The sequence below is a fragment of the Crocodylus porosus genome, unplaced genomic scaffold (assembly GCF_001723895.1).
Source record: "Crocodylus porosus isolate Cpor-Errol unplaced genomic scaffold, CroPor_comp1, whole genome shotgun sequence".
NCBI lineage: Eukaryota > Metazoa > Chordata > Crocodylia > Crocodylidae > Crocodylus > Crocodylus porosus.
This window is the reverse complement of record NW_017728906.1, coordinates 108871076-108898586: the sequence shown is the minus strand read 5'-3', so window position 1 is coordinate 108898586 and position 27511 is coordinate 108871076. Positions and strand designations below refer to the sequence as shown.

At 41.2% G+C, this 27511-nt stretch overlaps 1 protein-coding gene across 4 annotated transcripts in view; it reads right to left on the bottom strand.

Annotated features, from left to right (window-relative positions):
• ABCC4 (ATP binding cassette subfamily C member 4) overlaps positions 1–27511 on the bottom strand; it is a 251125-nt gene that overhangs the window by 165751 nt on the left and 57863 nt on the right. For 3 of the 4 annotated variants that reach the window (XM_019529749.1, XM_019529748.1, XM_019529750.1), the window contains exons 2-8: positions 22834–22944; positions 18087–18207; positions 17459–17683; positions 14141–14230; positions 10692–10855; positions 4682–4807; positions 1332–1581 (exon numbers count right to left, since the gene is read on the bottom strand). In XM_019529749.1, coding sequence (XP_019385294.1) covers positions 1332–1581; positions 4682–4807; positions 10692–10855; positions 14141–14230; positions 17459–17683; positions 18087–18207; positions 22834–22944 — 1087 coding nt within the window. Of the gene's footprint in view, positions 1–1331; positions 1582–4681; positions 4808–10691; positions 10856–14140; positions 14231–17458; positions 17684–18086; positions 18208–22833; positions 22945–27511 lie in introns of those variants that run through there. The other variant, XM_019529751.1, reaches the window with a different exon arrangement.

Below are 27511 nucleotides of genomic sequence, written 5' to 3'. Positions count from 1 at the left end.
TAGTCAGAGGGGACCAACAGGCACTGGGGGAGTTGCTGTTCCCCCAAGCACTACCAGGAGTGACTAGGAATAACCATCACAAGCGGGCAGATGGTAGATTCAGACCAGACATCAGGAGGCGCTACTTCACGGTCAGGGTGGCTAGGATCTGGAACCAACTTCCAAGAGAAGTGTTGCTGGCTCCTACCCTTGGGTCTTTAAGAGGAAGCTAGATGAACCCCTTGCTGGGGTTGTTTGACTCCAGTATTCTTTCCTGCCATGGCAGGGGGTCAGACTCGATCTGCTCAGGTCCCTTCCAACCCTACAAACTATGAAACTATAAACTGAAGCGCTGGGTCTTTAAAAACACCACTTCAATTTAGGGTGAAGTAAATCCTCATGGGTGTACACAAGGGTCAGGCCTGACCCTTACCTGCCTCTCTGGCAGCAGGGAGGGGAGGGCAAGCTGCTGGCAGACCAAGTGGTCCCTGGGGTGAGGGGAGAGGGGGAGCTGGTGCTTCCCTTCGTGGCAGCTGCGGCACCCCCCGACAGCACCCACCCACCAGCATCCAGCCTGAGCAGTCCCAGAGGACACCGCAGCTGCGAAGGAAAGCACCAGGCTCCCATGCAGCTCAGGGAGGCCGGCTTTGGGGGGAAGGAGGGAGGGAAAAAAGATCAGGCTCACCGCTTTTTTCTCCCCTTCAGTAAAGCCTGCTTGCACAGGCTGCCTCCAGGCTGCCTGCACAGGTTACCTGCTCAGCCCCTGAGATGCACAAGGCCTGGTGCTTCCCTCGATGCCAAACTGAACCAGATAAATAAAAGGCAGAGATATTCTATTTTGCTTTGTCCCCAAGTCATTTAACGTGCATTACACAGCTGACATGTGCAAACAGCCTGCCATTAAAGCGTATTACAACACCAACACGTGCAAACAGCAGCACCATTAAAGCGGTGCAAAAGGGCATTAAGCCATTTTAAAGGCCAATTTTGTGGCATGTGCAAATGGCCTTTGTCTTGTGTTTGCACCCTAAGTTGTTGACAAAACTACTACAAGGTAATTAATCCCAGCTGCTTTCCATGATTGCCATGGCAATACAAAGTATATGGAGTACACAACTCTACTTCGCCACATTCCTTTGCACACAATCAAATTCTTCTTTGTTCCATATCTTCCATGCACTGGTTTTTTTTCCCAGGTGGTACCATATATAAAGGTATTCCATTCTGGACATCAGCTACATTACAGAATTTCAAACCACATTAAGAAATCACTTTTGTTGGAAAACCTAAAGTATATGATGGAAAGTAAAGTAGTAAATATTTCCATAACAAATTAAATCTAAAGACTGTACCTTGATTCGCCGTATGCTAACCACTGCTTCAGATGCTCTCTCAATAGCCGCAGGGAAGAAGAGAGTTACTGTCAGTCTTACTGCACCATACAGTGACACCGCAACAAACACCCGACTTGCAGAGATAACATTGCCAAGTAGAACATATGTCATGAAAGTCATAAAAACTGTTATTTTGCTTGCAACAAAGAAAGATGCCAAGTTCAGTCCTCGAAGGTAGGAGCTTTTAAGAACCATGGAAATTTCCTTCCTAAAAATGCAAAACAAAATTCACCAGATTCAAAACCATTGGTATACTACATCATTCATAAGGCTCCTTTCTCATGACTACTGGTTTCAACAACACAAAACACCTCAGTATCAGTAGCAGCATTTTATTATTACGTACTAGAATTTGTTTTAAATCCTTTGTGATGCAGGTAAAAAATGGACAAGCACTGACTGAAAGAAAACGTTGCGCATGGGAAATATAACAAGAACAGAGACTTTCAGACAAAGATGAGAATAATAGTTAAATACAAGATTCTTTAGTTTGAGCTATAGCAGGGTAATGCACCTGGCAGCTCACAGAACCACAGGGGAAGCAAATCATCCACATGCTTGTGGCACCAGGGGGAGAGGCTCACATGGCAGCAACGGTGGGGGGGTTTATGGTACTCGCATGGTAGGAGAGTTGCAAGCAATAAGAGGCCTGGGCCCATAACTTGTGTAGCATGTAGCCTCTGGCCACTCTGAAGTTGGGAAGCTCTGAGCTATAGAAAAGTAAAGTGCCAAATCAAAGACTATTTTATTAAAAGGTAACATAAAATTAAGTATTATCATTTAAGCATCACTATGAACTGTTCTATTTGCCAACAATTTTAATAAATTCTTCACTTGTTCTTAGTTTTTTTTTTGTGGGTTTTCTTCCAGGAGTAAAGACAAATATATTCAGTTACACAGTCTGAATATCCAGAGATACTGTCTCTCACCATTTGCAATATCAAGTAAAGTTAATCATATAATGCCTATTAAGAAACAAAAAAGTTTAAAAATGATGCAGCCTTGAGCTCATCAGTGCTCTCACCTATGAAGATAAGCTCACCTATGAAGTGCTGGTTCAAAATAACCATGTAGTTGGTTAACTGTCTAATCAGTTGCTAGCTAAATCATAGCACCTTCAATATTCCCTATTTTTATTCTAGATTTTCCATCTCTATAGGCTTAGACCCCTTTTTCTAGCTTTTCCCTCTAAGAGATGTAGTTTCCCCTACTGGCAGGCTGGTTCTGTGACCTCTATACCAGTTATTTTGCCAGCCACTATGCCACCTAACTGGAATTTGGTAGGCAGATTTAGCCTGTTCAGCTAATGTGCCTCCCTGTAATGACTTGAAGGTTTTTGGAACAAATACTTTTTCAAACTTGAAAGCTCTAAAAGTTTAACTTTAATTGCCAATTGTAAGATTAGTCACCCAGTCTGATCCTAGCTACTCTACCAGAGCTCACAATATGGGATATGAATACCAACAATTATTCAGGCAGTATAAACAATTAGTGTATGACAAGGGTGATAGTTACTTTGTTCTGCATTTTCTAATTCCAGCAAGATTCTGCTTAAATTTATTCATACCTATTGCTATTTCTTCCAGTTTATTTTCTACTAATTAGTGAAATTCTAATCAGATTGCTTTCCTTTGGAACCTCCATTTCAGGGTTAGGAAGTCAAGATGTAGATCATCCCACATAAATCTAATGAATCTCTCACTTAGAAGAAGGATGTTCTTCTACAGAAGTTAAGCAACTTTCCCACTATAGTTGCCAAACTGGCTGTATTGACAGACTTTGAAAGAGTTCGACCCCCCTCCCACCAATTTATGAGCTCGCAACTGCTGACCTATAATCCAAAGTACACTGTCAACAACATTCATATACAGACTACTAGAGCTAGGCCTAATCCAATTAGTTTCTAAATTCCTAAATGAAATGGTTTCCCATCCTTCATTAATCCTTAATAATCCTTTTTGAAAGCCATAGAAAATGATGGAGTTTTGTGTGTTAGTCCTTAAAAAGATAGTACGATTCTCAGATTATCTGTATTAAACTGCCTGAAAGTACAAAGTTAAATCAAAATGTTGGCTTCATGAGAGAAACCAGCAAAACAATGGCAAGGATAAAATGCTATCTTAAGAAATGCCAAGGACCCTTGAAGAATGAATGGTGAAGCTCCAGACTGGGAAAACCCCTTTCTACTTCCATTCAAGCTAGAACAGCTTACTCTTTTCAAGGCTAAGCTAAGTATCCTTCCTACTGATTTATTATACTACAGGACTGCAAGCGCTGGAAAGGGGTGGGGATTCAGCAAGTTGGGAGAAGCTGTTCAGGGAGTGTTACTGAGAAACGAAGAGAAAGGGATCCAGATACTACAGCAAACAGGCAATTTGCTTCTTCCATCCTAGAGACGGTGGTAGCTGGGAGATTGCAATGAAGGAGTAAGACAGGTGTTGGCAACATTTTCTGGGTAGCATGACCCAGCTCAGGTCTAAGCAGGGTCAGTGCTAAGACCCAGAACTTCTCCACCCCACCCAGCCATAGCACGCATGAATGAAACTCTCTCCCACCCAATGAAGGCAAATCCCTGTACCTCTCTGCCAAACACTACCAAAGCCCCAACTCCACAGGCCAGATCTGGCCCATAGGTTCCCAACTGCTGGATCAAAGTATGCTCCAGGTGCTCTGTACCTTGGGCAAAAAAATAAATAATGCTCTGTTTTGAATCATATTAGTCAGTCTCTGTCAGGCTCATAGAGTCTGCTTTAAGAGTGCCACATTCGGCTGGCCTATCAGGTTGCCATGGTGGGGAAAAAGAGCACTGTGGCTGAGAAATATAGACCCAGAATAACTGAACCCCGTGGCTACACACTTCAGAAAAATCTGAAAGCCATGCATATCACTTAAGGAGTTCATGCAAGAGATACAAAAAGGAATCAAAATATAGCATCCGCAGGTTCTAAATTTATAGCTAAGAGAAAAAAAAACTGCTTCCACATACTTGTGGTGAAAGGAATTCTGCAAATTAAGGTATGGAGATCTAGCTGAGATGGCTGAGGGGATGAAATTCTTTAGGAACAGAGAGACCCAATGTATAGTCACACTTAGGTGAAACAGGATTCATAAATATCAAAGGAATTGTTTTTTCTGCCCTTAAGAGAAACTTCCCTCTTTATGTACAGATGAAGTAAAAAACTACAAAGCTATACAAGGGGTTTTTTAATTAAATCCTTGCATTTTAAAGCAGCAAAGAAAGTATTTAACACCCAAAAATGCACATAGATCAAATATCCAAGCCTAACTTTCAGTGCAACGCTGATTACCTTCTTATACTGTTCACAAGATCTGCAAATGCTTTTTCCCAGGCATACATCTTTATTATCTTTATACCAGTTATGACTTCATTCATGGTCCTTATCCTGACATCTGTAAAGGCTGCCGTTCTGCTCCTGAAATTGATAGAAAAATTGCAGATTCTTAATTAAAATGACTGTGTTACCTTAGGCTGCATGTGGCCATTTAAAAACAAAACAAACAAACAACACAGTGTTTTATTTTAAACTCGGTGTGCTCCTGCGTATAGGCCAGTGCATGCTCAGAAGAGGCAGTCCATTAGTTGAACCAGCTTGCCCAACATCTGTATAGACTGGATACATTAGTGGTCGTTGACAGTAACCATGTTGGTCTAAGGACACAGGCAGACAAGGTTCTTTGGACAGATGTGATATCTTTTATTAGACCAACTGAATTGCTGGAAAAATTGTTCTTTGCAAGCTTCCAGGCATAAACCCCCTTCTTCAGGCATAGGTTGTTTGTACCAAAAAACTTGAAAAGAACAATTTTTCCAACTATTTAGTTGGTCTAATAAAAGATATCACATCTACCCAAAAGACCTTGTCAGCACATTAGTGGGGCTTTTTCGGCTCTTTTATCGAATACCTGACTGAATCTGCTATTAGATAAAAGCACCATAAGGCGCTGCTGAAGCACCCAATCTAAACAGATGCTATGGAGCTGAGTCAAAGTAACACACCAGTTCTTCTGGTAAAGTGTGTTTTTGGAGGGAATTTTTGGGGTTTTTTTAACATCTGAAAGAAGCAATAGTTTACAAATTAAACCAGGTTTCTCCCTATTTACTTAAAAAAAAGGACTCCTATACTGTAAGGCTATATTACATATAGCCCAATATTACCTAAGCTGCCACGGAACTGACTAGCATTTGAATGTTCCAGAATTCTTTGTACAAGACCAATCACATGTATTACTGTTCACATTCATGTGTGATTTTATGCTGTATTAAAGAAACACAATATTTCTGCACAGAAAAGAAAATTTCATTTTAGCCACCATATGAACAATGGCCAAGAAAAGTTAAGCTAATAATGAAAACAGGCCTCAAAGCATGACATACAGAAGAATTTTTCCCATGCTTTAATAGACAAGATTTTAAAAATATACTGGGCATTCAAGTAGCAAAACAATTTGGTTTCAAAATATCAAGAGACATCCAGGATCACATGCTGAGGCAACATCTTTCTGTAAATACAGAGCAGGAAAACAGAGACTTTTGAAGGTATCACAGAACAGAATTAAGTTAAATTCCTGCTGCTACAATCTCTTTGTGAATCTCAACATTCCTTTTAATACTAAGATGTTTGTTATAATTAGACCTGTTGAGGAAACTCACATCAAAAATAACGTTTGACAAACAAAAGAGAATTTCAAGGGGGATTTTTTCAGTTTTCAGACCCTATCCAAATAAAAAACAGCCTATGCTCAGAGTAGCTGGCATGTCAGCAAGGTAAAAAGGCCAGTTCCTTGAAAAACAATAGTATGATATGATATAAGGACATCCAGCCCATGGCCACGGCAAGGTTGCACACCCCAGCCCACGACAGAAAAATCCTGCCAATGTCTAATTTAATAAATTTTAAAAATGTGGTTTAAGTGTGCTAAAAACACACTAAATTCATTTAGGTAGAGAGGTAAAAGAGTGTGCCTACTTAGTTATTACACCAGACTTTGTTTTGACATCTCATACATTTTATTACTAAGTAATTTGGTATAATTTCTAAACTCAGCTTTTATTAAAATCAAAACAAAAGCCTGGCAGCACTGGTTGGAGCACTGGCACAGAAGGCACTAAAGGAAATTGCTGGTATGTGTCATTCAGCCCAGATATCCTGTTGCTTTGTCCATAGTAGTGCTCCAACTGTTGTGGCTATTATAGGCATTGCACTAGTAGCAGAGAAGAGTGAACAGCTGAGAGAATCCATGGCTTGTGGGAACACAGGAAAGCCACTGTGGTGCAGCATGCCAGCATAGTATAAGATAACACTCCCCCATGCAGTGCAGTGGCAGGGGAGAGGGAAAGGAAGAGGAGGGGCACATGGCACAGCATAAAGGGCATGCACATGGTATGGTGCATGAATGGAGAAGCACCTACTGCACACACCATGGAGGGAGTACACACATGGCACAGCATGCAGGGCACAATGGCCTCAACACAGTGCAGGGGGTGGGAGGGGCCAGTGACACACAGCCTACATGGCATGTAGTCCTGGGGGCAAATGTACCATTTGGCCAGGGGGCCTATAAAAATATTGTTCCATGAGCTGTGGTGGAGTTATCCCTGTTTTTAACAGAAGATTGGGCCACAAAAAAAAGAAAAAGATGACAGCTGTAATCATAAAACATGCACAGTCTAGGTGGCAATGTTGCTGGCAGTGGAAAATGTATGGAGAATTTTCTTAAAAACACCTAAATTATGCAAGACGGAAGACTTCCCATTTGTATTTTGTGCTGCTCCTACATATCAAAACATGACAGCGTATTCTGATGATGGCTAGCCCAACGATCCCATATAATAGAATTCAACTTCAATTTTTCTTTTACAAACAACTACAAAGTTACGCTTTCAAAGAACCTTTAATGGGAATGCTACAATTGCACAGTTAAGAAATAAGAAGTCAGGAAATCAATATTAAAGGTTACTCATACAACCTTGAGGTTTTTCATTGTTTTTATTATACAGTCTTCAGTTTCATAAACAAACTTTTTAAATAACACAGTATATGCCATACCTTTCGTACAACTTCGTATTATGTACCACTATCTGCACTACTGCATAATATTGTATAACCAAAGGGTATATAAGTCATTTATGTGAAAATTACACTGGTCTTATTCCTACTCAAAATGCTCCAGATTAACAGTCCAAATCCTGCAAACATCCACACACTTGAAATTACATACTGAAGACAGCAGTACTTTTAAATGAGTCCAGTCACATACACAGGTATTTGCCACTTTGGGGACATGAGCATAATGCTGAGAAATAGTGGAATAAAATATAGCTGGCATGCGTAGCACAGCTAAGACTGCTTTGAAAGCCCTAATCCTACAATTAGTTTTGCCCACACAGTTCCATAATGACTTCCATGCTTTCATAGGCACTTGCAAGAGAAGCCTATATTATCTACTCAGTTGGTTGCTTCATTCTTAGAACTATAAATAAAAAGAGCCACACACGTGTGCAGGCAAGCATTCTTCCTAGTTAACAGGCTACTTTTAACTTAGCTACATTGCACCCAAGGAAATGGCTCCTGTCAACTGGGGAAAAAAATGTAATAGTATGTGGCCACTGACTAATTATTAAAATACATACCTTAAACAGAAGACAGTCTCACTTCGTTGTATGACCCTGGGCAAGTCACTTTATCTCTCTGAGCCTCAGTTTTCCCATCTGTAAAATGGGGATAATAATGCTTAGCACTTTGATATCTATGGACGTGAGCACTATTTAAGTGCTAAGTATTATTGGTATGAATATAAAAAGCCTAAAGCAATTATTTAATATAGTTTTATCACAATGTATCTGCATTACATATCTAAAGTTGTTGGGGAAAATCATACTTTTAGAAATTCTATTTGATCATGTAAAATGAAGACTGTATCATGAAGACTACATATAAGAAACAGTTCTGTGAGTAACTCCAATATTGATTCTTCCAGACTTCTGAAGGTTTAGCCATCCAGTAGCCATGACAGTTTGGCTATGTTCCCAATATTCTACCTTCAAATCAATTTTAAAAAGAAATGAAAGCTAATACTTCACAACACAGTTTTATTCGTAATAAAGACAAGGTATGAAAACATTCGCAGAGAGAGTACACCCCCGAGATGGTCTATAGCAAAAAGGTGTGTTCAAAACAGAAATAAGAATGAACAGATGGAAAATAAACATTTCAGTAAGACAAAATTAGGTATCAAAGAGTTTGCACCCATAAAAAGAAAAGTTATAAATTCTGAAAGCAGGGTGGGGTTTTTTTTGTTTTTTGGGTGTTGGGGATTTGTTTGACTGGTTGTGGGTGGGGGAGGGGTTGGGGGGGTTAGCTAAAATGTTTTAATTCAGGAAGCCAGAAGGCTCCTGTTACTGTTAAGAGGAAACTGCAGCAGGGTGAGCTAGCTCAAGGAAAGCTAGCAGCTAAAAAGCTAGCTACTTGCTAGCTGAGGTGTAGTCAAAAGCCAGCAGTAGCAGACAAAAGGAACAGACAAGCCAAGCTACTCAGGGCTAAGAGCTGCAACCAGCAGCTAAGCAGGGTCAGGATGAACACACCTGTGATGGCTGCTGGGTCACCTGACTGGAAGTGGGCAGGGCTTAGTGTGTATATATGCTCAGGGCCTGAGTCTACACAGCTATTCTGGCCCTAGAGGCTACAATGGAAGATGCTCCAAAGCAGGAGGGCCCAGGAAAGCTCCTAGCAGGTACTGGTGCCACTTTGCAGGGGAATGTGACCCAAGATAACACGTGATCCTGCTATTTACATTCAGACCCAGAGTGAGTTAGTTGGTGTTATAACTAATTATGCCTTTGTCATAATTTATACTGGTGGTTTGGGTCTGGGACTAGTAGGGGTGCTATGGAGGTCCCAATAGTGTCCTGAGCCCACCTAGGGCTGAGGGGCCCCTGGACATGGTGTGGGCTTGAGCCTTATAGGGTGGCAGTCCAGGGAAGGGCTGCAGCTGAGCACAACTCCAGCCAGATATGGCCAGGGGCCCAGAGAGAGCCGAAGCAAGCTTGGAGCCGCGAGAAGGGCTGAAACGAGGCCAGAGAGCCCAGAATGAATGTAATCAAGGTAAGAGCTGGTGCCTAGAAGCCAGGTCCAGTACAACGAGCCCAGGCTAGAAGGCCCAGCTAAAGAAAAGGGGTGGAGGCTGAGAAGGCCAAGGCTCTGACAAGGGATGCTGGGGATCTCTGATTTAACTTAAACCAGCAAGGGTTCTGGGACAGACATTGCATAAACTGGTTTGAGCTAAATCAGTTAAGTCTGATACTACATTCAACCAGGTTTATCACAAACTGATTCCGGCCATTTTCAAACTAGTTTATGTGCACTGAATGTCTGTCCTGTTACAGGTTTAAACCAGTTTCTGATCACTTAAGCCAGTTTACGTGTAATGTCTGTTCCGAATGCCAGATCCACATAAAGAAATTTTAACTGGACTGTCAAGCGTAACAAAAAAAGATATCAACACAGAGGTAGAGATATTCCATCACTATGAGCCATCTAATGGTGGAATATCTCACAACCACTGTCTCCAGCTCACCTCAGGACCAAGCTCACATAATTCAGTTCACTGTTATGAAACACTGCTAACCCCCACTCTAATTCATCAGAATTGAGTCTAAAATTAATGAATCTGGGGAGAAAAGTTGCAAAAGGGGGAGGTATGAAATTGTTTTATAACAGAAAACTAAAACGCTTCCTGTTAGAAATTTTACCTGCATTATTGGAGCTACAATTTTAATTCTTGTTCCGTCATAGTCCTTCTACATCTTAAAGACCCTGTATTACACATAGCATTTTTGCTGATAAGAAGTCTCAAACAGCAATCATTAGCACTTTTTGCTGGAACTCCTTTCTCATCCTCATGTCAAACCTGCAGCAGGAGCAGGAATAAACACAGTGCCTTTTTTGGTTTATTTTGTTTGGGAGGGAGGGGTTGTAATACAAGGGCCAGCAGCACTGCCCTGCCAGTCCCTAAAGCCCATGCAGCAAGATGCTAAAGTCAAGTGCTTTAAAATTTAACCCCAAAATAAGGCACCTAAGCAAATGGACTATTAACGTTTTTTTGTCACACACCCAAGCTATATATGGGCCTAGTAAGCATACATCAATGGCTACTTTTGGGGAAAAAAAGGACACAAGCCTGAAAAATTGAACTGGGGGGCCTAACTCATGACAATGCACAGCTCTTGCATCAAGCCAGCCCACACACACGAATTTTCAAAACTTGTACAGAGGACATATGCCCCAAAAGCTACTTTACCTGAATGAAGAAAACAGCCTCCCAATACAGGTTTGCAAAGGAAGAAGAATAATCAGAACAGCCATTCCTGCAAGGCACGATGGCCCTATTTCAATCCAGAGAAGAACGGTTACTGCTATGGCTTGAAGTGGTCCCGCCCATAAAAAGTGTAAGAAAATTGTTACCTGAACAAATGGTTAAGACACAAAAATAGGCTTTAGTATTAATTCGCACATGCACAACACACCCAGCAGCAGAAATTAAAAGTCATTTTGTATTTCTAAAAGGGAAACTTCCATTCATTTTCCTGCTTCAACTCAAGGGAATGTGAAGTTGAGGTGGCAACTTTGTTGCTGGCAGACCTGGAAAGGGAGCCAAGAAGCAGCAGATTATGGCTCCTAGTCAACACAAAGAGAAATGGATACTCACAGTACAGTTACTGGGAGAAAACTAAAAGGTGTATTTTAAAATCAGGATCATCCGCTTGCTATACCACAGGAAATTGCATTGGGAACCTTAAATCATTTCTTCATTCTGACTTGAAAAACTGCATTACAGGATCTGTCATTTTCTCAGCTCATTTATAAAGCTTACAACTAACTGAGTAGTATTTGTATGTGCATCTCTGCCTTTCTCTAGTCTATGTGGAGACCACAATCCTGCTGACTCACTTTTCAAAATGTCAGGAAACAGCAAACATGTCATGTGAACTTTACATTCCCTTGAGCTGAAGATTAAAAAAATGCAAAAATTTACCACAAACAACAAAGGGGAAAAGAAAAAGACTGAGGATGTTAAACTTGTTAAAACAGAAACAATTTTAAAAAATCTGAAAGTTTATTTTTCTCTTTTCGATCCAACTTTTCATTCCTCCTTTCCTTCATAAGTACAAACAATGAAAATGTCAGAAAACCTAAGTAAGTTTATGCAAATAATGTTTTTGTTGGGAAAAATCTCAGCTCTTCACAATTCAGCTGTGAGATATAATTAAAGAAAAATAAATTACAATTATTGAGAAGAAAAAACCCTTTCTGACCTGTATCAAAAATATTTCTTCTGAATGAAAAAAGGAAAAAAAACATTAAAAGGAAGAAAAGGGGAACAAGAGAGAAAAAAGAACATAAGCAGTTACTGGAAGAAGAGCCTGAAAGCATTTCTAAAGAGTAATCCCTCAGCAGTTTGTCAGCCTATTTTGTTTTCAAGTATTCTTGTAGCTTTCTTTTTCTCTCTCATTCATATTTTAAGTAGGACCAGCAAAAAGTAATACTACGGTTTTCCAGCACTTCCCTATGAGCCCTTGCCTTTAGCTGACTATAAAACTTTGCTAATCAAAGTTCTCTATGCCAATTGACTACTTTAGGATTTTATTTTTTAAGAATTCATCTTGAACGAAGACAGACAAAATCATGTAGTGTTGCCAATGTGAAATTCTAGTGATCTAGCCACTTCCATGTTTTCCCAAAATTAAGCCAAGAAAGAAAATTCTGAAAAATGGCAGTCTTCACACTCAGCAGAGCTTAGCAGCTTAAAAAAAAATCTCCCAAGGCTCTGTCTGCATTGAGTGTGCTCAACCTCTCTGATTGACGACATGCCCCAATACAGGACAATGAGATCCAGAAGGGCATTCCTTGTAACGGCTACCTAAGCCAAGGCAGGACACCAGAAATGAGATCTGGGAACTAGTCTCTCATCTTCGCTCAGAATGACTTTCCTGCTGTGTGTAAACAGCAGACATCTGATTCAAATTCAGAAATGAAAGACGCAAGAGAAAGGAAGAAGGAAAAGGAGAAATTGAAATACGGAGTCTCAGAAGACTGTGGCTATGAACCAAAAATCATGGGAAGTAAGACAAGAAAGACTGCTTAGAAAAAAGAGACTGGGACTAGATGTCAGTGAAGAAAATCAGGGAGGACTGAGAACAAGTTGGGTCAGGGTCAGGACCACTGCTACTTTTCTTCCTTGGCACTAACTACCTTGTTCACTTCACAGGATGGACCTGCTCTGAGAAAGAATCAGGATTATGTAGCACAGGAAGCTGTCTTCTACAGAACTCATCCCTTTTCTGCTGCAAAAGCTGGAAAGTGAATAACACAGGACCACAGTAAGAAAAAGAAGGGTCTTGGGGTTTAGACAGTTGGAGCTACCTTGAAGAACTGAACCATGGGGTCTGCCTTGCAGAAATGTTGAGCTCTCATAGCTGCAGCTTAAGGTCAAAGCCCATCTCCCATTGACACATTATATCTTCCACATTATATCTGGAAAAAAATTAGCTGCTTTGTATTTAAATTTGGGCACCCCCACTGCATACTAATGAACATCACCTCTGCATTTCACCATTCCAGGACATCATGACTATTGCTCCACAAACATGGACATATCTCTTACATATTTTAGTGATGAGCGTCCTAAAAAAGGGTGTAAATAGCAGTAATACTTCTGTATTTAGAGCAGAGTTTGAATACTTTGCAATAAACAAACTGAGCCAAACACTGAACAATGAGGATAAAACCAGATATTGAGCACCTACCCATTCAGTAAATACCATCTTTCCTGTGGCAAGGATTTTTTGTGATATCTTATAGGGCCAACTGTATAGTTGGGAGGACTGCAGGAAATCTTCCCCAACAGCTTTCCCAACTTTATAACTGGTCCAATAAAAGAGATCACAAAAAAGCCTTGCCTCTTGTATGATTCCTGAACCATCACAGGTAAAACACCACTCTGTACCCTATCTTTCCTGAGCAGAGAATAAGGCAGGGAGCCTGTGGAAAGTTATAATCTCTCAAACGCATATGCATTTCTAGAATGCCCTAATTGCTGAAAGCACGTGTTGATGATCATTTGTATGTAACAAAATTTAGGTTAAATGCTTCTTTAGCATAATAAAACTGCTTAGGAAGCTATCAATTAGTTCAATAACATGACGCTGTTTTATCAACTTAACCTAGTGTATAATTGTTTTAAGCAGGAGTGTCAAACACATCTGTGCCCCTAGGCTGCATCCAGACCATAGAGCTCTCCACAGGCTTGACCCAGACTGCAAAGAGCCTCCCAGGCCAGATGCAGGCAGTTGGAACAGCACTAGCAACACAGGGTTAATGGAGCTGTTGCTTGCAACCTACCCCCACCCCAGCGACTCATGCCCATTCCATCTTTGGCACACAAGGTTTTTCTGGGTAAACTGGGTATCTTTTATTAGACCAAATCAAATAATTGGAAAAATTCTAAAGTAAAAGTGAAACACCAAGTTGTTTTTACAATATGTACGTTAATACATTTGTAAGCAGAGCTGCCATGCCTCCTCCCTCCCCCCACTTAGAAAAAAGAAATCATCTTCTCCCCACCCCTAATTTCACGATGCTTGGTAAACCAGCAAAAGAAATTTGTGGCCACTAACTGTGACCTCATATTCCAAACTCATTAAAATCTGCACTTTAAAACCATTTAAGATGATCAATAATGATTCTTACTTGGTCAAATTTGTTCACATCATTTGATAGAAGATTTACTATTTGGCCAGTGGTAGTTTTTGCCATAGCTGAGTTACTGAGACGAAGTGCCTAAAAAAGAGAAGGAAAAAACCCCCAAACCTCAGGCTTTCATAAATTGTGTTGTATTGATATAATTTTTTCATGCTTTAGAGGAGTCTATCCACAAAACTAGCACTGAAAAAAGGATTATGAACCCCACCAGCCCCCCAAGCCCTGGGATGGTCCCCACTCTGCCACCAATCATCTGATTGGGGCCATCAGAGACTTTAATGGCATGCAGTAGAACCCCTGTGCAGTCAATCTAACCACACATTCATTTTAAGGCACAAATGAAACCAGCTAAAAAAAACTATTACCCATTTTGTGGCTTATTTTACTTTTTGTAATGCCTTTAGATGCCTGAATTGTGATCAGGTTACACTTTAAGAGGTGACAAGATTAACTAGTTAATCGTATCTTAAGTGTAACGTCTGCCAGGGGTGTCAGTGAATTAAATACAGCTAGCACATTAATGACAGACATTCAGCACTCACCAAAAATTAGCATTTCAAAAGGTACATACTTTTACTACAGACATTAATGAACATGACAAAAGTACTGGTAAATTAGCATTCAGCTTCTCTCAAAAGCATATATACAGGATAAATAGAAGGTCTGATCTATCTGTACACCTTAAATAATGAAGACAACTGATTAGTAAGGTTTATCAATGTTCTGCCATGACCTCAGCCTTCACCCTGAGGAATAAACATTTATGAGATGAGAGGAGATTAATTTTCCATTTAATCACATCTCTTGAAATAAGGGTGCACACTATGAACACTTTGCCTTTCCAAGCTTTCAGCCCTGTAAGCTAATTTCAACAGTGCAACAAACAGCATTTGCCACATAAATATTTCATGAAATTCAAACTGTTATGATAATCAGTATAGTAAATTAATACCTCCGAGATATGTTTATGTACAAGAAAGCAGTGTGCCATGTTAGAGCTGAGTTCCCAGAGGATAATTTCCAAGGTATCATAAGAGGGAAGAGAATAAATATGTGCAGGAAAAACAATCCAACAGTTCAAGATGGCCTTGTACACTATTCCCTAGCATATTCCCTTTCTGTACTATACCGCTGTCCCCCAAACTCCCTGCACATCCTTATTTGTGTGTGTTGTAAATATGTACTCTAACTTTTTTCCTTGAAGTAGGAACAGTACCCATTTTATAATTCTTAAATGAAAAAAAAAGATTAGTTTATGTTCAAGTTGAAATACCTAACCCTTGGCAAATTCCTTTACTAATCAAATACTGAACAGGCACCACTCCAATAACTTGGGAGGATGAAAATTAAATTGGCTCTCTCCAGAGCCCCTAACTAGATGGACAGATCATTCTCCCCTCTGATACCTCCCTATAGGATTTCTGCCTGGGACGCAGAAGTAAAAACAGACCTGAAGACTTGGGTGTGCCCTCAAATCACAGATAAAGGGAGAGAAGCCATAAGGCTGCTGCTTCAAGAGCTACACAGGGTAGGCAAAAGCAGCTTCCTCCATCTGCAGCCCTACAGTAATAACACCTGTTCTTTCTGCCCCACTGGTTATTACCTAACAATGCTGGGGGAGTTTTCAGATGCAGGTTGCTTCACGTTGGATAAAGACGAACAAGTAAAGGCAAACAAACACAAGGGCAACATTTAAGCAGCAGGCCCATGCCTTAACAATAGGGTAGGCATACGATGCTCTTCTCCTTCTCAAATACTAAGCATTTAAATTGGGACCAGTGAAGCATGTCACCACTCCCATCATTCAACTGACAAGATTTTCCACGGACTCGACCTCTTCTGAAGTGTCTCATCCTCCCACAATCAGGAGAGCAGAGAGTACCCAAGGGGGACATCAGTCTGCTAGTGAAAGGTCCACCAGCCATATCCCATGTCTCCTAACTCAGGGAGCTGGTCTTTCTAGCCTTTATCTACAAGTGGTCTCAGACACCTCTGCACTGCTCTTAAAATTAGATTGCTCATTCTTGCACCTTTTAACAAAAGCTATGCCTCCAGTGCTGAAAGGAAGGAAAAACAGCTTATGGACTACTGATCCACAAATTGGTCTAAAAGGGAAAAAAAAAATCTCCAGAAATCGTCCAGATTTGAGAGGCAGGCATTGATCAGACCTACTCTGTTCCGAAAAGAGCACAGTTACATCAAGGGCAGGACAGGCCTATGGCAAAGCAGCCCCTAAGAGCCCAGAAAGGCTTTAAACTGAGACAAGGTTGAGAGTGCCCAACAGTTCCCCTACTGCCCTTCCCTTCTGAATACCGGGAGGCAGGCAAGCCCCTTCCCATGAACACCCCCAACACGCAATTTGAGGCATCGGGAACAGCTAGGCTCCAGTATATCCAGTCATGAGCTTTATTTCCCCCATTCCAGAGCTTGGTGCTCTGTCCCACTACACCTCTAGATCACAACAACATGGTCAGACAACAATCGGCAGATTCTCCCCAGTCTTTAGGTTCCTTTCCTACCACAAGTAGTAACCCCAAGTAGATTCCATATTCAGCATGGTATGAAGGACACTCAGTTGAATGGTAACCCTAATTTATATTTGTAATAGTAAGAGCTTTGCTAATAGCAAGAGTTTTGCATGCTGATTCCATAGTAAGCCGGTGAAGTGGCACGTAGCCTCCTGCTCTGTGAGCGTAACAGAACCATGAACCTAGATAGTAAAATGTTGTAATACAGTAGAATGTGTTAGATCATGACTCATCCCCAAATTCCTAGCCTGAGATAACCAAATCCTTAGCTCAAGATAACGTTGTTTACTCCAGGCTATATAAGCTCTACATTCTTAAGTTACAATGAGTTCCTCAGTTCTAGCAAGAGTTCCGACTTGCGCAGAGCCCCGGCACAGGCTATCGCATCCCCGGGATCAGAACACTCTAGAGCCAAGAGAACCATGTGGGGTGGCGGCTGCCGCCTAAGGTCCAATGTGAGGTGCCCGTCCTCTCTGCTCTATTCTGTCACCTGCCTCTGCGAGTATCCTTAAACAAAGCTTTGCAAAAAGTGAAAACAACTTTGAGTAAGTCATTTGTTCAAGCACAGGGAATCTTCTGAACCCAGTAGTTCATTCTAAGACAATATTAATATGCATTATATTCTGTCAAATGTAGTAACATCAATACTACTGCAAAAATAATAATAAATAAGGAATAAAGGATAATAACTAAGGAATGCAAATATTTATTATGACCAGCTACTAGAATCAAATAGCCAACATATTATATACATTTTAAAACATAAAAAGTTGCTTACCTTCCGATAAATCATATGGCACATAGCTACTCTCAACTTCATGCCAGCCCGTTGCACATGATAAAAGTACAAGTGGTGCATTATAGCTAGAATGAGTGTACACACAGACAAAGCAGCTGCATAGCCATAGGCAAAATTCAAAGCAACAGTGTCAAGGGGATCAAAATTTTCAAAATAATTAATAATTTTTCCCAAAAATATTGGCTGTATTATCTTGAGGGTTTCCTGAAAGAAAGAAAACAAGGAAGAGAAAGAGAGAGAGATTTTATATTGTAGGTGTCCTGTTCAAATGTGTATCAAGCCAAATAAGAACTTGAACTACCAGCACTGTAGCTCACCTTGTTAATCTGTTTTACAACATTACAAGAAACCAGATGACTGTTTGTTTACTGATGTACTCCAGAAGAGGTACCTTTGATATTAAAAATATACCAACACAAACTTTTGAAAAATACTCTAAGCCATCAAATTTTTTTTTTTAAATCACATTAGAGCTGCTATTTTGTAACAGGTAAAAATCAAGTAAGGAAAAAGCAGGTCCCAGAACAAAGTTGCCAGTGTTCACGAAACACCATCTCACATTGCTATAAGGGAAAAAGTTATATTTTACCATATTGTCATCATTTACCTCAATTAACGTGAAGAGCCCAAAGACTAGATAGGATTTCCAGTAACACAGTATAATTGCTTTGGTTAAATGTGGTGTTCTTGCTGCTTTTTTTGCTTTTTGGACCTCCTTTTCCCAGTACCTAGAATACAAAGTAAAATGAAAGTGAAGGACAGAGACGTATGACTTAAAAAAATAAAGAAAAACAGAAGATAATTTGCTAAAGGAGTGAAACAGAGTTAGACATGCTGTTGAATTTCAGTGTTCTCTGACCACTGTACACCACAGTTCACCAAGATCCAGCCTGAGGGCCAGATCTGGCCTGCAGAGCCATGTCATGCAGCTCACAGGGTTCCCCACAGGTCTGGAAATTTGGCACTGAGGGAAGAAGTGGCAGCTTTAATTGCCACAGCTCCCAGGGCCATGTCAATTAACACTGCCATGTCATTCATCCTACTCCCAAATTTCCAGACCTGTGGGGAGTCCTATAGGCCAGATAACATGACCCAACAGATCAAACTGCATCTGTAGACCAACCCCATGCACAAGATCAGGCCTGGAGATCAACCCCATGCCATTCATCTGGCATGCGCATGAATGTTGAGCACCACTGCTCTAACATCACACAGACTGTTTTTAAAATAAACATTATAGGAAAAGCAGATTTTTGTTTCTGTCTCATGAAAGGCTTGCATTTAATATTATAGACTTATTTGTTCCTCTGTGTTGAGAGCAAGCAACTTATATCACAAAAACTTGGATTGGCTGCTAACTTAATACATAGATACTACAAAAGGCAGAACTCCTAAGGCATCATTTAGCTGTTCTTGACCCAGTTCAGACTGAGCCAGCTATGTTAGTTAAGGCAAGCTAAGTTATATTCTTTCCTGGTTCTAGCCTGTATCAAGGAAGGGTGGCAGCAGTACATGGGAAGTAGGCACATTCCAGTCTACCACAGCGTTAGCTTACCTGCATCTGGCCTCTGGTTCTCTTACCTCCATTAGGTGGAAAGGAAGCACAACCATGGTAATGGGGTAGATTGCATCATTATAGCAATGAAAGCAGCACTCCACAGGCTGCCAAAGACAGGGAATGGAATTTTCCCTGACCTATCCAGAGTGGTAGGTCCTCCTGTGTTGCTGTGCAATAGTTCACAAGCAGGACACTTTCTTTTCACATTCAAACAAAAGATCAGGGAAAAAGCAATGGGGGAGGGGGAAGAAGGGTGGTTTTGTCCACTTTCTACAACACACCACAAAACAGTTCTTAAATCATAGGATTTTAAGGCGTTCCACTTGGTTTCTAGGGGCTAAATTTCAGTAAACTCTGAGGACTGAGATTAGGTCAAGGGGTCAAATCCATATCTAACAATGGATTTGTGTTGCACACAAACACCAAGCAGATAGAAAATTTTGTTCTAGTGACCACTCTGTTATTAAGGAACTCCATTTTTACTCCAGTCTTCACAATCTTTTCTATAGATAAAAGAGTTTACAAATATGGTCAGCTGAAAGCATCAAGTTTGAAGCCACAACTGGCTAGGTTTTGTGATGCTTCTGTAAACCTTAGTCTAGCAGTGGAGAAGGCCGTTTACTTCAGTAACAGTGTATGAATGGCTCTCTCTGTGTGCTGAACAAGACTGAAAAAAAACAAACATATACACATGCACAGGCAACTTTTCTAGTTTGTGTTTCACATAAACACATAGCAAAAGAACAGAGGTATAAAAAAAAGCAACTTCATTCCATGGGCAGCACCAGTGCACAGGGCAGTGTCAGCAGCATGGCCAGCCTCCGGCTGCAGCCGTGGGTATATTTGGACCCCTCACTCCTTCCTCTGCCAAAAGATAGCACCTGTGGCTGCTGCCTCAGTCCCTCCCCTACAGTTACTCCCCTGGAAAAGAGAGCAATTATTAAAAGAGCGATCAGAAAGAGTCTGTCCTCCTCCATAATGAAAGACCTGAATCGCTTTAGGGCACATCAGTGGATATTCACTTTGATCATAATGAAGACTCATCAACTCATAAAGTTCTCCCCACCCACTTGTACAGTTACGTTCTGCTATGCTAATAGTCTTGGAATTTGGCAATAATCTCCTGCTGGAAAGTTGTTAAATGCTGAATTCCAAAGGGATTATTGCCTTCTCTTCTTCTTCAGCTGTGGCTAAGTCAGCCAGAAAGAGGTAGTTAGCTGTGTTAGTCTGAAGTCAGTCAGAAAGCAGGCTAGATATGCACCTTTATAGACCAACTAAACAAGATCTATGTATATATAAAGCACAGGGTTTTGTGAACCCAACTGGCTTTAGGTTCATGAAAGTCTGTGCTCGATATACAGATCTTATTTAGTTAATCTATAAAGGTGCATATCCACCCTGACTCAGTCACAGCAAGACAGTGAAAGATCCTTCCACTCCTTTCTCCTCCACAGAGAAGTTCCTGCTCCCAATCTAGTAGTGAAGATCAGACCTTTCATAACCCCCTCATGTAAGGTGCAGGAGGTTAAGTGACCATGCTGCCATTCTTATGGCACAAAATAGAACTTTTCTAGCAGCCTACTCCAATTTGACTGAAAAAACTGCCTGTATCAGATTAGTTTTTCCTAAAATCCTATTAGAGATTTTCAAGACACATTTTTTAATCATCAGATCTTCTTCAGGAGACCCAAGAGAGCAAAAAAACCAAACACACACACCTTGCCAAACTGATTCTCATTAAAAGCTGTATTGCTATAGTAAAGCCCAACTCTTAGGCCCAAGACTGCAAAAAACACCAGGAAGAATGCAACCTTTGAATGTACACAAAAATAATATTTTTATTGCTGTACTATACCAGTGCAAAAATTCCTGTTAAAGACAAGCCTTTAAAGCTAAGTACAGACAGCCAAAAAGCTCAAGGCAGAATCAATTCAGTCTTCACAGGTTGGTCTAAGCTTCGTAGATTGAACTGATAAGCAAGTGAACAGATATTCACTTGCCTTCAATGGCCCAAGCCAAATGCCAGGGGGCACTAGAGCACACCTCCCTGCTCCACTAGAACAGACAGCTTGGGCCAAAGCTAGCCTGCCGGCCCACCCTGCAAGGCACGGAGGGGGGGTGGGATGTTAGGGGAGAGGTACAGCATCCTAGGATGCTGGGGGACTGAGTTAAACTGGAATCTGGAGGGGATCTGGGACAGAAGTTCAATAAACTGATTTAACCTAAATCACTTAAGTCTAATACTACATCCATCCAGATTAATCTTATACCAGTTTTAGCCATTTTGCAAGCAATTTACATACACTGAACTTCTGTTGTATTACAGATTTGAACCAGTTTCTTATCACTACAGATAAAACCAGTCTATCTGTAATTTCTGTTCCTAGCCTATATGTTCTTCACCGGCGATTTGGACAAGGGGGTGAAAAGCACCTTGTTCAAGTTAGCAGATGACACTAAGTTGACAGGAGAAATGAGCATGCTAGAAGATAGGGACAGGCTACAACTAGATCTCAACAGGTTACAGAGGTAGGCAGATGAGAACAGGATGAATTTCAATACGGACTGCACCTGGGGAGGAAGAACCAGCAGCATACCTATAGGCTGGAGAACTCCCTTCTCATCAGCACAGGGGCAGAAAAGGATCTTGGTGTCATTATTGATTCCAAGACGAACATGGGCCGCCAGTGTGGGGACGTGGTCAGGAAGGCTAACCGGGATTTGTCATGCATCCACAGATGCATCACAGGCAGGTCCAAGGAGGTGATCCTCCCCCTCTATGCGACAATGGTCAGGCCGCAGTTGGAGTACTGCATCCAGTTCTGGGCGGTGCACTTCAGGAGGGATGTGGAAAGCATTGAGAGGGTCCACAAGAGGGCCACTCACATGATTAGGGGGCAGAATGGCAGGCCCTCTGAGAAGAGGCTATGGGACATGAACCTGTTCAGATCTGGTGGCTGCCTATAAACTTGCCAAGGGGGACCAGCAGGCAATGGGAGAGTCCCTGTTCACCCAAGCACTACCAGGGGTAACAAGGAACAATGGCCATAAGTTGACTGAGAGTAGATTCAAGTTAGATATCAGGAGGCACTACTTCACTGTCAGGGCAGCTAGGAGCTGGAACCAACTTCCAAGGGAAGTGGTGCTTGCCCCTACACTGGGGGTCTTCAGAAGGAGGCTAGATAGTCACCTAGCTGGGGTCATTTGATCCCAGCATCCTTTCCTGCCCATGGCAGGGGGTCAGACTAGATGATCTGCTTAGGTCCCCTCTGACCCTACCGACTATGAAACTATGAAACTATGTTTGGTCCAATCTAACCTATCCACCAGTGCCCCACCCTATTAAGGTTATATAGCTGCCAATGCTAATTCAGCGATAGTGGGATGGAGAAAAAAAGACAAAGCATAAAGATATTTCCACATCTTTGCACCAAGACAATAGATAAGTAATATTATCCAGCTTTACTACAGCATAGGAAATCATTTGGTCTATTAGGGAATGACAGAGGAAAAAATGTCTTAAATTCTAAGAATTTCATGGGGTACCATTCAAATGAAGTGTAGTTGATATAAATACGAGTCCTTTCATAGGTTCTCATTAATAAAAAGTTGATGCTTGCATAGAAAATAAGTGCTTCAAGGACAAGGAAAACAAAACAGAGCCATCACTAGCAAGATGGCTGAGCAGACCTTCCAGATTGCTTAGTAGACTGCTTTCATGGCAAAACCTTAATGCAGCATTGATCTTCACAGGTGAAGATGCAGTTTACCAGAATATTGATTTTTTTTTCCTTACCATTGCAACTCCTCTCCAAGCCTTTCTGATGAATCTTCAGGCAGCACTTTGTACATATCATCTTCTTCAAGCTTCCGTTTATGACCAATAATAAATAAAGGATTCAGCCACCTGTTCAAATATAGACTATTATATTCAAATATAGACTATTACATTCAAATCAATAGAACAGGAAATAAGTTTACTCATATATTTGGTAGATCACTTCATTATAATGTTCTCTCATCAATGATGAAGGGGGGAGCAATAACCCCTCAGTCTTTAATCTATTTACTCTCCCAGAACATCAGAGTTACAAAGTTACCCAGATTTACAGATGGAAGCACGAAGAGATTAAGGACACTTATTAGTGAGCTAGAATGTCCAACCACTCTGCCATTTAACACAATCCTGACAGAAGTGCCCAGGCTTCCATACAATGCACAGGCTCCTCAAAAAACAGCTGTCCAAACTACCCATTGCTATAAAAAGGGGCCGAAACAGGATTTGAACCAGCATCTCCTGCATATCAAGGGAGTGCCCTAAACTATTACCAATTCCAGAGCAGATGCTTCAATCTCTACTAAGGAGGATGTTTCACTCTGTATAACTAATTATTTACTGGGCTAGCTTCAGCCCTAACTTCAGCTAAGCCACTTACCTGAGAGGTGGGATCAACACCTTGGACCCAGATCTAGACATATACAAAAACCCCAAACAAACAGCATCTCCACGAGGAGAAACCAAGAAAGACACTTCTCAGAATAACTACCACCCTGGCTATCAAGTCACTTATCTGGAATGTGTGAATCTAAAGTTCAATTTTCTGGGCTGAACTGGGTAAAAAAGGAATGCAACCCAGATCTGCCACAACCTAAATGAACACTCTAACGACCAAACTATCTGCTATATAAAAAGACTGCATAACCTAGGGGTGCTCCAGACGCATCTAGTACCTTACTGATAGGCATTCAAGGGAGCACTTACTTCAAACCCTGCTTTGGAACCTCCAGGGCTTCAGTTTTCTTCGACAGGGGGAGGCATCACCTTTTACAAGGCTTTGCACATGTTCACTAGCTAAAATTCTGAAACCTAGATCAGAAGTGGCAGGCCAGAATGGTCCAGCTCAGATTTAAGGAAAGCTGGTGCTAGGACCCAGTAACCATCAATGTCACTTCTTCCTGCTGCCTAGCTGGGGCACAACACAGGAAAGTGAAGAACCCTCTGTCAAATGCCACTGAAGTCCCAGCTTTACAGGCCAGATATAATGGCTCCATGGAGCAAATATAGCCCATGGGCCATAGATTGCCAACCCCTGACCCACAGACCCAAGTACTTGCAATGCTACCACCAAACAGTGCTTTCAGATGTATCAAAATGGAGGCGTTGGGCACCTAAAGAGACAGATTGATATCTAAATACCTAAGAATCTGTCCAAAAGGGATGTCCACACAAACATGTCATTTGGGTTTGACCTTTCAGTGTTTAGCTACTCAGTGGGTGCATCTCCATGAGAAGCTGACTGTGCAGTAACTGAAAAATACTGCGCAGTAACGCATCACAGCATGGACAGTGCTATATGCTACTGCACAGTATTATTAAGCTACTGTACAGTAGCATCACCTAAAAGAAGTTCTCTGGTGCTATGGCGCAATAAATGCAGTTATTGCACATTTATTTAGTACTTACTAATACAAGTACTAAATAAATGCACTGTAGTGGCTGTGTATACATGCCCAGTGGTGACTACCTATATGCATGCTCCCACCCTACAATAATTGGAAGGACCTTGCCCTGAGTTCCCCATGAAAGCAGACACAATAAATGCACGAGAGCGCAGAATTAAGGTACAGCCATAAATCTAGCTTTACTGCATTTCCAGTGCTCTGTACTACAACCTAAATAACTCTTTAAAAAGTTAATAGGCTTCAAGTGTCCAGAAGTAACTTGGAGCACATCTGAAAGAGACATTACATTTTCTATATGTTTTAATTGGTTCATATGAGACCTCTGAAAACAGATTTTATTATGCCAAATTCAGCTCTTTGCAAAGGTTTCTCACATTCCCCTTGACACTTCATTCTTTAGATTTATGGATATACAATCATGGGACTTATTTAAAAAAGACTATAGACAGGAGCATGACCTATATCAAAACTTCCTACCAACACAATAAGCGGTTAAAAACAGTTTTCAAAGGACTGTTGCCTGATTTGAGATGAGCAAGCAAGTTAGTACCTCTGTTTTTGTGACTACTTTTAGGAGCACTGTTTTGAAGCAAGAGTGTGATTTTGATCTACTGTTTCAGCTTGACCTACAGAGTTGACCTAATTTGTATAGATATGAAAGCCAGCTAACTAACATTTTCAGTAGCAAAGAGCTTAAACTGATACTTGTGACCAGGGATCCTGGTTTTCTCTGATAAAAAAAACAAACCCAATTTTCAGATTTTTCTGTGATTTAAAATGAAACACAATTCTATATATTAGTGGTGTTTCATTTTAAATCACAGAAAGATGTGCACTGGGATTACTTTTTTTAATCTGAAAATTGGCTTGTTTTTTTTTTTAATCAGAGAAAAACCAGGACCCCTGATTATGACATACCATTGTACTGTTTATAAAGGCCAATGATTGTAACTCCTTTTAACCTTTCTATTGAAACTATACTCTTCTAGACTTCTCAAAATAGGCTCCTCATTCTCTTGACTACCCTAGCAGTTCTAAACACTTGTTCTAGCTTATGTTCATCTTTCTTAAAGACAGATGACCAGAGTTGTACTTAATATTCCATCTAAGGTCTCACCAGCACTGAGGCAGTATCATTAATTGTTTCTCTCTAATGGAAACAACAAATAAGATGACCTGTCAACCCACAATCATATCTTTTTCATGCTGTATAACAAGAATGTCAAAATCCTCTATCCTGTAGTGTCAGATAAGGGAGCCAATCTGCAGGCTGCATCAGACCTACAGAGTGACATCATAAGCCAAATCCAGCACACAGGGACAATTACAGTGCAGGCACTACCTGCAGTACAGGCCTTGAGCCAGCCCATGTGCTACCCACAATGCACCTGCAGGCTCCAGCCCCATGTACCACATACAGCATGCATTAGCCCCTTTCCTGGGACATAAGCTAAGCAAGGCACTGGGCCAGTTCTCTCACATGGCACACTCCAAGAAGCATGCTGCACATGGTACCCTTGCCTTGTCCCTGTATGCTGGATCTAGCACAGGTCCAACTGGCTGGTCTAGAAGAGATGCTGTATGCAGCACATGGTCCAGACTGGCCCTGCATGCCATGTGCAGCGTTTGTGCCAGCTTCAGACTCCATGCCACGTACAGCCTGTGCCAGATGATCTGCACACTGCATACAATGCTGGATGTCAGGGTCAAAGCTAGCATGTGTTGCATTCAGCACCCTATTCCATGACCCACAGGTAGCACTGTAGGCCAGATGATAGGGCTCCAGAGGCCGTATCCTTGGCACCCTTGCTGTATAACATTGGCTGCTCATAGTCATAGCATCGTGAGTTAGTGCAAATTGGTCCTTCTCACATTCTGAAGGATAAGTTCCCACCTTATGAAATAAGTTACTTATTGGTTCGAATACCCCAAGTGCAAAACCTTGGGCTTTATACAATTGAAATTCATCCTATTTCAAACACTCTTTTCCTCAAAGTCATCCAGTTCTTTCACTGAAGCATGCTGATCTTCCTCTGCATCAGTGATGCCTCCCAACTTTGTCTCATATTTGTTATATCACTATAGTCCCATACTTTTGACTAAGGTCCTTAATTAAAATATTCTGGAAACAAGACTGGCACCAACCTGAACACTCTACTAAGTGACTCCCCCTTCATCCTGATCGGTCTCCTTGCAACATTACCACCATTGTCTCACCTTCATCCACGTATTGACCCATTTCCTGGTTCCTCCACTAATCCTCATCCTCTCCAGCTGCATTAATAAAAATCAGCGCTCCCAAGGAAAGTTAGCAGGCTAGTCTGACACGATCTACCTTTAGTAATTCTCAGGCAAGGGACCAGACTAGATGACCTCTGGAGGTGCCTTCCAGCCCTATTTGTCTATGATTCTGTCCTTGTTTCCTCTTTAGTACAAGAAACATTTGCTGTATTTTAAACATCCATTAAAAGCTATGGGCTTTTGACATCTCTTACTTTATCCCCACATTTTTTGACTTCAAGGAAAGTTTTCTTTACTATCAGTCCTTTTTTCTAATTCTTTCTTCTCTGATATCCTTCATCCACATAGATCTGAAGAACCATCCTCGGGACACACAACCCAGATTGTTCTAGCATATTTGACTTAATGAAATTCCAGTCCTACTCCACATTCAAGACCCTGGGCTCCTCCATCCCTCGGACCTTATTAACTAGTTCTTTACAGCTGCCGACAGCTAGGGATGTCAATATTTAACCTTTGAAATGAAGAACATCAGTCACAGACCTACTTTTTGTACATTCTTCCATTTAAATTGCTATTTCCTGTGGCCAGCACTTAGATAACGTCCTCATTACTTACCAACACTGTACTTAAAATAAGCATCACCTCTGGTTGAAGATATTACATCAAGACATGCATGGACCCTAACATTACTAAGAGCATTTGTTCTGAATCTTGTGTCCCATAAACACTACACAGAATTATGTTATTTGTAACATTAGTAAACCAGA